An 11,272-nucleotide genomic window follows, 5' to 3' on the forward strand; every position below is an offset into this window, starting at 1 on the left:
ACCTATGCTAAATGAAGAGAAAAAAGAAGCAAGCACTACCTTGTCCTAGTTTGTAGCATGCTTCTGGTAGGAAAACTCTTAAAATTGGCCCTGTCTGTGAGGCTTGTTTCACATGCACATGGGAGGGCTCACTCCTATTTAACTGGGAAATTTTCAAAACAGAAGTTCAGTTATGGCCAAGTCCTGTGGACAGCTTGGCTGATGGGTGGATGTAAGATAGCGAGTCAAAACAAGTGTGGGACAAGAGGCTAGGAACTCAGCATTTGTTTTCAACAATTCTCAGAGCCTGCTCCCCTCCATATGCATTAATCAGACCCTTTGGGGATCAAGCTGGAGCAATTCAGCAACAGACAGCCCTCTTTCCCACCACCATTTATTGCCACAAACAAATGCGTCTTCCTCCGCAAATAAGTAATTTTAATAGATCATGGCTCGGTTTGAAGTCAGCAGGGTCAGCTTATTCTGCTGTTGAAGATGGTCTAAACACAGCAGAACTTGCAGTCACATTGGTGAAGAGTGCTCACATTATCCATTCTGGTACTTGAGCAAGAGGTTCTGACAAGTCCTTCCTCAGGAAAGATAATGAACAATCATCATAACTGCTTGAAATTTCCGAAGAGTTCCTGCTGTAGAGTCATCAAAGACAAATTAATCCATAAAAAAGTACAGGGACGTACAACTCTCTTACTGCCTGGCATGCAAAACACCTGAAAACTTCACTTTATGTTGATTAGAAAATCAACATACATACAAGACAAACTGAATGTCAGGAAAGCCTGATGCTTAGACAACAGCAATACATTTTCCTATTCTGTCTAGGGAAAACAGAATTTGTATTTGTGCCAAACAATGCAGGAGAGTTTTTGGATCTTGCCAATTCCATTTAATTTAGAAAGCAAATGTCTTCACACAGTTAATTGAAAGACCATTGATCAAGAAAGGTTCGTAAGCCAGCAGCTAGGTAAAAGGAAAGCCCAAAGGTAAATGACCACATGGTAGATAGATATTAGTGCATGAATTGCATTCATTATTGTCTTTATTGTTGCCATAAAGAAAAGGAATTTGGAAAATCCATCTGTTCTCACAGATGGAAGCCCCCTGACATGAGGCTCCAGAGAGTCAGGAACCCGCAAGCAGCCCTCAGTGAAAAAAGACAATTGCTGTCCCTGACCTACCAGAGCAAAGAGGGCATGAGCTCCTTTTAGAGGTCTTCTCCATACACATCCTCCTTTTATTCCTCCCACAGTTTTCCAAAGAATTTGGCCCAGATTTGCAGATACCAAAATTTCAGCATCCCCAAAACTCCATTTCCCTGCCAAGAATATTTATTATTTTCAAAAAAAAAAAAAAAGAAATCACTTATTCCGAGAGAAGGCTACCAAAGCACTCTGAGGACTGGCAATGCTTTCTTACTTCCTACATACAGTTTATGTATGTATATACAACTACTCTGCAGGAATCATTATTGATCCAGTGTCTTTTCCCTTCCCATCTACCACATCCTATTCTAAACTAACATGTTCTAGAACAGCCTCAGAGAATGAGAAGGAAAAGCATTGTCACTTGAGACTATGTATGCAGAATAGTGCTTATTCCCATTATACATCATTTTTCCCAGCAGTTTTTTCTGAAGGAAGCAACAGATCTTTGAATCCAACCTTTTCTGCTGTCAGCCAGCGCCAGAAGGATTACATACAGCAAAGAAACAAAGAGGAAATTAATGTAACTAGTGTGTACAACGACAAGGGAAAGAAGCACATAAAAGGCAGCGACTGATTAGAATGCATTCTTTTCTCACAGGGGCTCCTAATTAGCTTAATAATATCATTCTTATCTATTCTAACAATTTAATGGTCTCTTACCACATAAGAAATGAGTAGAATCTTTCACACCCTCTCCACCTGGGAAAGTTCACCTGAAAGAAACTGTTCCCTATTCACTTCCAGCTGTCAACGGGATTTCCATCTTCCCTGGGAAGGGGGCTGCTTCCCCACACAGACTGTGCCAGTACCAAGCTCTCCCCACATAACTGTGCTTCCAGATGTTACCTCTACATCTGGCTCCCAGACCACCACTCTCATCTAGTTGATGCCTTAGTCTGGGCCCCACCAGAGAATAGGCTAGCATGGCAAACCAGTCCTTTGGTGTCTGAAAGTGTAGTGGTCCTTATCTCAGGGATGGGATTACACTGATCCCTGAACTGCTCAAGGGGTAATGGCCTTAAGATGGCAGAGAGTAGATTTAGATCAGATATTAGGAAGAAGTTCTTACTGTGAGGGTGATGAGGCGCTGTCACATGTTGCCCTGAGAAGCTGTGGCTGCCCCATCCCTGGCAGTGTTCAAGGCCAGGTTGGACACAGGGGCTTGGAGCAACCTGGTCTAGTGTGAGGTGTCCCTGCCCATGTCAGGGGGCTTGGAACTAGATGATCTTAAGGTCCCTTCCAACCCAAATCGTTCTACGATTCTATTATTCTATGGTCCAAGCTTGAACACGGTCTTGCTGCTCCTCCTCCTATTGGATAAGGATTGAAGTGTGGGAGAGGGAAAGAAGAAGTTGTTGTTTCTCCTAGGGAGATCATTAATTGGAATTTATTTTTCTCATTTTTCACTTTAAGTAGCTCTAGTAAACAATTTGGGTGATAGGTTTAGTGTTTTCCACTATTTTAATTAAGTTAGAGCAACAGTCATGTCAGAGCAGTTTCCAACACACAACCTGTGGTTCTTATGAGTCCAAAAGGAGGTTTGAGTATCTTGTTAGATCTAATACAATGCCACTTAATGCCTTCAGGATTTCAGTTTCAGCTAATCTAAGGCAGAAATTGCTCCATGCATGGCACACAGCTTTAAACCCATAAAAACCGGCAACTTGCAAATCCTTCAGCTTCACAGTGCAGTAAACCTGGTAACATACTGTCAACAGATAAAGAGTCAATACTATCCATACTGCCCACAACATAAAACATGTTCTCTTGGGACAACTTTGCCAGTGCTTTGACAGAACAAACATTTTACAATCCCAGTGTTGAATTGCAAAAGAACTTGTCAGGAGTCCAGTTTTTCAGTGTGTTTACAATGAGCCATCAGTTTTTCTCCTTGTGCAGCTGATTTTAAATACTACCTTATGAGATGTAGACAATCATTTCAAGAATTTAAGAATAACAAATGGAAGAACAACACAATAAGCTTTTTTTTTTATGAAGCCTGGCTCACCAGCCTATCTAGCAAACAGTTCAATGTGCACTTTAAGGGCATATTTAGTGTGCAGCTTGAATCCCCTTTTGGGACAGAACACACATGGGCAGTCCAGAGCTTTCATAGCATGCAGCAAAGGGGCAGGTGCCTTTTTAAAAACTGCTATTGGAAATTTGGCCTTAAAAACATAGTTGTAACATAACCTTTGAAATTGTTAAAATCTTAACTGATGGGCAGGGTTTAGAAGCATGTTCCTAATTCAGCCTGAATGCAAATTAACATTTCAGTTTAGTGCATAGACATGATGTACATCAATAGATATCATTGATGCATAGCATCTCTTGTGACCTGATCAACAACTTCAGTAGATAGCACTTGGTTTCAATGGGCCAAACGTCCCTTGTTGTACATTACAAACAAGCATTATATGGTCCAAAGGGATCATTTAAGCAGAAGAATACATATATGGAGAAAGCTTCCTTTCATAGTCCTTCTGAGGACACTGATACAAAAGAAAGAAACAAGGTGTTTTTGTCTGCTGGTGGTAGAACATTGTGGCTGTTGTAAGTCTCTATGCTACAGCTCTCAAGTTTAGCTAATTAAGACATATTTCACCAGAAGAAAATATTTGTAACGTCAGTGTGTCCCTAACAAGAGCTATGCTGCTTAAAAGGGTTCACAAAAGAAATTCCCAACATTCTTCAAATATATTCAAATTAGTTCCCTAATTAATATTAAGAATTGAAGCTTTTGAGACTGATGTCATCAGGAACAAAAACTTTTTGTTTTCTGATCATATAAAATGATGGCAATTTTCTTTTCTCTGCAGACTCAGAGCTCCTTAAGTAAGTGTAATTTGAGAGAAATGAAACTCATTACAATCAAATTTATTCTATTTGCTTTAGCTACAGTGGTCTTTCAAACATCGAATACGATGTGCCTAGATGAACTGATGAAGTCCAGTCTTCAGAGCACAGAAGATGATGACAATAAATATTACAAGGTAACATCTGTATTATTATGAATTATTTGGGGAAACTGTGGGTCAGACCTTGAGCACTCTGAATTTTTTGGCAAAGGCTCTCCTAACCCCATTGCACAGTATTCAGCATTACAGAACTAGCAGTATGAAAAAAGCTTGTTGGAAGAATTTTCAGGAAATTCATTTGCTCCAACACACATACTGTGTAAATCAATTCATGTTTCAATTTTCTTGCAATACAGCCTTGCAATTACATTGAGACTTACTCTGAAATGTTTCTTGCTTATATAGTGGGGCCTCAATTAAAATTCCTGTCAGGCATTTTATGCACAGAATATAACAGATATATAATCAATCTGAAATTAATAAAGGCATGCTTGTAATACTCAAAGAACAATGATAAACAGAGAACATTTTAAATCTAATATAGTTAATGGTTTTAAAATTCTACTCTGGAAATTGACTATAAAAATATCTTTGCAGGATTGCACATTTATTATGTCTCAATAGATGCCAAATGAAATTTGTACAGTTCATCTGTATTATTTTTCTTGTCTGCCCTACAAATACTCCCTGGGAAATGACAGCCAAGCTCTCTTTCTGACTCATCATCACTGGTGTAATAAAGATCCTTCAAACCAAAATACAACTTTAATTATGCTAGTGAAATCCTGTGGTCTTCAGCTCACTGTCTTTTATATACTTCAGAAGGGGTGTGTAGGTGCCATCAGAGGGACAGTTTACTTAATGCTCTAATCATGGAGTATGAACTAGAATGGTTCATTCCTCTTCTCTCCCAGTAGCAGGAAAAGCTCTCAGGAAGTCACCAAATAGCGACAAGGAACTGAAATGAAGATGAGTAGCCTTTGTGTCTTTAAAGTCGAAAAACATATTTGTACATATTTGCTGTTAAGGCTTGAAAATCTATTGTTGTCACAAAAATAAGTGACTTTCAATATGCCCAGGGAAGGAACACTGCTATAGGGTCATGTTGATATAGCTAGTTTTCAGGCAGCAGCTGCCCTTTGCATCATGAGAACAGAAATACACTAGTCTCAGTTCTTCACTGTATGCCAGCATAGACATAGAATGCAGATTTTGTGCTGGCTGCACACAAATTAGAAGCCCGGGAGCTTCTAATGCATCTTGTGTACCAGTGAAGGACTAAAGCAACTTAAAACTGAGGGCAATCTCTATGCTGCAAGGCCAGAACAGGAATCATGTCAACTCGACCGGGCTGTTAGCCCAGCAGGATACTGGGTCAAAAGCATCCACCCAGTGATTAGAAAGAAATGAGCTACACCTCCAGGTAGCTTGACCCATCCTCCTGTTCATCCAGACTAGATGAGTAAAAGGCTGGGTCTGTGTCAACTTACTAAACATAGGCAGCATCTTCCCCTGCAGACAACTTCAGTTGGTGATACTAGAAAATGTGGACCTGACAGTGACTTCTGTCTACACTTAACTGATGGCACAGGTACTGACACCTATGCCCAGAAATATTTGCAACTGACACCATTTGAACAGTTTTGGATACTGATACGGAGATTTGCTCTTAAGTCACTGTACTGAAAAGGTAAGCAGGACAATGTCTGCACATGAAGTAATCCATTCAAAGTAGCACACATTACAATGGAGTTTAGCAAATACATCTAAAAAGCATTACATACCCCAAAAAGAGTGTAACCCAGCAGCTTTCTAGGAAGATACGAAAATGAATACTTGATGTGATTGGTAGCTGGAGTAATGCCCTATAAAATGATAGTATCCTTTTTTAAATTATTTTTCTTTAGATTAAAGATATCTTGGAAGAAAAGGAGAGGAGTCTCAATTTTGAAGAAATGAAAGACTGGGGATCAAAAAATATCCTTAAAATGAACCCTGCTACCATAAACAACATGCCAAATTCAGTTGCTAATTTACCTCTTAGGTTTGGAAGAAATTATCCAGAAGAAAGAAGCATTAAACCAATTGCTAATTTGCCTCTGAGATTTGGGAGAGCTTTTGGAGAGATCACACCTAGGCGTGCTCCAAAGTTATCACACAGGCCTGGGAGATCTCCACTTGTTAAAAGTTCCAGTCAGTCACTTCTAAATTTTCCACAGAGATTTGGGAAGTCACTATCTGTCAACCTGCCTCAAGACGTGCAGGAATCTGAACCAGGTAATACTACACAAGTGTTCAAGCCATATATTAAGAGGCATATTAAATCACAGGTTAGCGATAATCAAATACAATCAGATTTCCTCAAGGGATATTCCCTGAGCATTTTGATGAGTCCGATTTGCCAAAAGAAAAGATTTGCAGTTCATGAAATCAAAAAGCTTCATCACAAGCACTAGTAGAGAGTATCTTTATGAAATCTTTTGTAATGAGATGTCAAATAGCCAAAGCTGAAAATGCTCATATGACAAGATTAGGTTTGAAAACATTTTTTTTAGATCAGGTTTCACTTTGAAAAGTTTAAAGCTTTGGTGAAAAAGGTTCAGAATTATTAAAATATCCAATTTCGCAGTATAAAGTGACCAAATAAAATTACCTAAAAATTACTCTTCCATGTTCTAAATTTATGCAAATTAGAGTTAAAAAAAAAAAGAGACAAAATTCCAAGCTGAATTGCAGCATTTTAAAAATGCTGGGAGTTCTCATCCAAACCCATTTCATGTTTTTATTCAGACACTCGTACTGAGGTAAGGTTTGAGATTTGATTTTTCTTTCCAAATTAAGGTGAAAAATTTTTTTTGACATCTCAGAAATCTTTTCAAGATAGGAAAAAATATTTCCTGCCCATTACTAAGAATAGTTTAAAGCCGTTCCTCAATAACAGTCCTTCTTATCATATCTGCTGCTTTATCTGAACTGTCCATTTGTCTTCTGAGTTTCATTTGGCTACTCCTGATGTGCATCTGACACATGCATAAAGTAGAATTCCAGGCCAGGAAAGGTAACTGATATATTAGAAGCCAAGATTCTTTCTTGTTTAATTTGATTCCTGTAATTTCTTTCTTACTGTCTTGCCTGATTGTAACAGATTTTGTTTTATTTGTTTGGTATTTTTAGGGATGTGAATTCTAACAGTTACGTTAATACTGGAATGAAATAATGAAGACAGAATCTGAAAGACTGGAAAAGCTGCAGTGTGTTTTCAAAACTAAAGGTCATGAAAAAAACCCTGTAAGAACTGAAATGCAAACCTGGCTTCACGTTATAAGTAATGTTTTTATTCTGTACAAACCCTTGGTGTATAAGGCAATGACAGTTGTGGTGGCTGTTGTAGTAGTTTACTTCAGTGGCACTGTAGTATAAATTCTATTTACTTCTGTGCGACTTATGTCCTGTTGGTTGTAAAATCTAATTTCAGAACAATGGCTATATAACTGAAAGCATTTTCAGCAAAATTAAAAGCAGCATAGTATGAATAAAGAAGCATGGTACAAATAAAATGAAGTCTACAATATGAATTACAAAAAGAAGCAGAATCAAAACCACTGGTATTCTTTGTGTCATATGCAGCTAAAGAAAAATGAGTAAAATGTAGAAAAGCTCTTTTCCTCTTGTTTATGAGTCACGTTAGACATAAATCTGAAAGGCGACTTGTCAAGAATCTGTCTCGAATAAAACCTACCTTCTTGGACCCCACTGAGGAATAACATCTAACCAAAGTCACATTGTAATGCAATGATCTTCAGCTTTATATCTGAGATAATGCCCTCCCTAATGCCCTACAAGATCTGCCCTGTGGGTGCCCCACTTCCTCTGTTAAGGTGGATGAACATTACAGCTACCAGATACACATGCAGAAGGGGCTACTCCATTTTAAGCCCGTATTTCCATTTAATATTTCCTACGAAAACCATTCTCTTCTAAATGGAATATTGTATGTTTAGGCTTCCTCCAAAACTGAGTTTTCAGTAAGCTTTGAAGAGAAGCTAAATTCGCAGCTGTTACAGGGAAACCAGATCTAGTGGACTACAGGATCTCAGGGATTGTTTCTTCTGGCCCTCAGATGCTGCATTACCTTGATACCATCTCTGGCCAATGTTGGAAATAGGCATCCCCAAAAATGCAGACCACATGCACATACTCACACCTGACAGCCACAGCTGATAACCAACTAACAAGAGAACAGCATCATTACAGTTTCCACTTATACACCAACAAGTCTTACATATAAATGGGCTGATCCTCTTACCACTTACAGGTTAATAAAACTGAAAGGTTGCTAGCAGATCTCACACCCAAATACAGGCAAACAGGTCCCTCCATGAACTGTTCCAAACCTGTGGTCTCTTTAGCTGGATCTCATATTCTTGGTCCCTCCACTGTCCTGACCTATGGTCTCTCTGGTAGCTGGCTCCAACATCTCTTATGCTGCTCACCAGCTAGTCCAGCTTTAAATTCGTATTAGAATCACACACAAATGGGTGTCTTCATCAGCAGCTGTTAGATATTCACTTTGTTGAATAGCTGATATCCAGGCAATCATCTCCCCAGTTGCTAGCCCTCAGGCCTGCAGGTTCTTTCAACCCTCGGTCTCTATATCCAGCTGCTGGTACTCAGATCACTCACCCTACTCACCAGCTAGCAAACAGGTCCCTCCATTAGCTGTTCCAAACCTGTGGTCTCTTTAGCTGGATCACATATTCTTGGTCCCTGGCTTAAAATTAGCTAGCATATCATACACACACATGCACACAGAATAGAGAGCACACTCACAGAGGAAAGCATTCAGTTATTGAGTCTAACAAGAAGATAAGGTACACTGTGATGATCAGAGCACAGCCTGACAAAAAATGACAGCAGCTTGACTGCATGCAGCTGACCTCTTCTATCCCCTCTCTTCTCCATTTTCCCATGCTTGTTCCACTCCCATCTACCTCAATCCCTCCCTTTGACTGTTTTTGGCTCTCCCCTAAACATCCCAAAATAAATTCAGCACTTTCTCACATCTCTAAAAACATCCCAAAATAAATTCAGCACTTTCTCACATCTCTTAAAACATCCCATAATAAGTTTTATGTGATCCTGCAAGGCCTCTCAAATATCCCATTGTAAGTTTGCTGATTCCCATGAGATCCATGATAACCAGTTATAGAGCTCTGGCTGAATCTCCTGAAGGCATTGAGTGGTTCCTTAGAAGTCCCATCAATCAGTGATCTAAGACTTCTGCTCTTTGTTACTGTCTTGTTATCTCCTCTTCCTTGGGGTTTGGGTATCTGAGAATTTGATTTATTACTTCTCCTGTCTCTTGTCTTAGTCTTTTACACTGAACAACCAGTAACCAGGTATCTTTACATTCCACATATCTTTAGAAGAACCTGGAAAAAATCCTAATCAAACTGATCATTTTTACCAGATAAATTCCTACTTATTCCTACTTGGGACAGAGCCTGAGGTGCTGTTCCTCTACGAACTTAATGAGGCTACTTGAAACAACACTATTCAACCCAGAGTAGTGAAAACAGTCCTGAAAATATCTAGTCTCTCTATTCACTTAAACTTGAAATATCAAAGAGATAGGGATTGTTTATAATCTAAACAGATTATAACCAATAAGATTGTACATTTTGAAAGTAAGAAAGAGTCCAAAACCAGTCTTTGGGCTTCCGAGTCTCAGAAAACCACCTAACAAGTGTTGGTGAAAGACCAGTACCCAAGGTGTGACACTTGGGTACTGCAGCCAAGTTCATGCTGAAGGACACTGGTCAACAGATTGTGGAGGGGAAAGTTGAAGACCCAGCCTATAAAGAAGAAATCTTGCCATTGCCTGCCACCAGAGGAGGATGTCATTCTTTCTTTAGTCAGGAAAAGTGGGATCTTTTAGTGATTTTCAATCAAATGAACAGCAGGAAGAGGTGCCCTGAACTTTGAGTTATGTTCTGGTTCTGCAAACCTCACTGCACATCATGGGAACCAAGAGCAAACAAGATTTGTGAGAATCCCTGAGCAGCAATAGAAGCTGCTTTTGCAAGGAACATATCACCTAGCAACAGGAAAAGAGTACACATCAATTGGCATTAATGATGGCTCCTATGGGAGGAAAGCAGAAGCCCAAATACTGGCCCAGCAGCAGGTACAATTAGGTTGCCCTCTTATTGCAAGCTCCACAGCATGGATTCAGGAGATAGCTGTTGATTTATTTTCCCTCAGCAGAGGAAGAGCTAGGTGAAAAGTACATAAAGGAGGAATTATGCTATGCTGTGCAAAATTTCTATTTGGCTTGAGAATGTGTGAGCCAAGAAAACAATCACTGGACAGTGCAATAGGAGGAGAAGGGGCACAACAGGCAACATGCATTGCTATAGCTGTTACTCATCAGATTATTTATTATCCATACCCAGATATTATTCATGAATTGGGAAGAAGCAAGGAAAGGACTCACGTAAATCAAGTGACAGACTATTGAGGCTTACCAGCATGAATTCTAGTAGGGTTCAGGAGCTCCCAGCCTTCCTTGTCATCCACGTAATATTTATGTCTGTTATTAAAGCCTCCATGCAAAAACACCACCAGGCTTATTTTAAATTCTGAATTAAGCTTTTAGAGAGAACAGCTGACAATCCATTGATTAATTTATAAGCCTGAGGGCTCATCATGTTGTTGATTTCAATATATCATTTGGATGGATTTAGTGGAATGTAAAAAGACACTGTTGTTTTACCCATAGAAGAAGCCAAAGACTTGGACATCTGGCATTTGAAATCTGTCAGTCTTAGATTCACTTCTACTGCTTTTTCAACTGCTTTTTGCATTTTCTTCAAAAGATGTCAGTTGGACTAGCCTTGGTTATCACAGACCACCAGAAACTTCCAAACCCTAAACAAGACATCTGAAAAATTGCCCCCTCTTGAAGAGTACCCATTAGCAGGAATTGGAAATGTTTTCATTAGTGACACCTGTCAAAATATATCTAGCACAGATGCATGGAAACCCATAGATACCCAATTCACACTTGTGCTGCTCCCATGGTGACACAACATGCAGAAGAGCTTCAGCTAGTGACACTTAGATCTTTTGTAGCACAAAATATGGATGAGAAAAATCTGTGCTTTAACTGTTCCCATGTTCTGGAACTTACTGACCAGTTAACTCTTTACC

The 11,272-nt window shown here is 39.3% G+C and overlaps 1 protein-coding gene across 1 annotated transcript; it reads left to right on the forward strand.

Moving 5' to 3' along the window:
• Positions 1–4,051: 4,051 nt before the first annotated feature.
• NPVF (neuropeptide VF precursor) lies at positions 4,052–7,530 on the forward strand. Its single transcript, XM_010011217.1, has 3 exons — positions 4,052–4,195; positions 5,968–6,337; positions 7,235–7,530. The coding sequence occupies exons 1-3, from the start codon at positions 4,058–4,060 to the stop codon at positions 7,240–7,242; spliced, it is 516 nt and encodes a 171-aa protein (XP_010009519.1). The 5' UTR covers positions 4,052–4,057; the 3' UTR covers positions 7,243–7,530.
• Positions 7,531–11,272: the final 3,742 nt, after the last annotated feature.

The sequence above is a fragment of the Nestor notabilis genome, unplaced genomic scaffold (genome assembly GCF_000696875.1).
Source record: "Nestor notabilis isolate BGI_N333 unplaced genomic scaffold, ASM69687v1 scaffold13263, whole genome shotgun sequence".
NCBI classification, from domain to species: domain Eukaryota; kingdom Metazoa; phylum Chordata; class Aves; order Psittaciformes; family Psittacidae; genus Nestor; species Nestor notabilis.

Excerpts from the sequence above, each read along its gene's own strand:
- NPVF (XM_010011217.1), top strand. The coding sequence starts at position 4,058 with ATGAAACTCATTACAATCAAATTTATTCTATTTGCTTTAGCTACAGTG. Across the intron at positions 4,196-5,967 it reads ATGACAATAAATATTACAAG|ATTAAAGATATCTTGGAAGA; the intron begins GTAACATCTGTA and ends ATTTTTCTTTAG.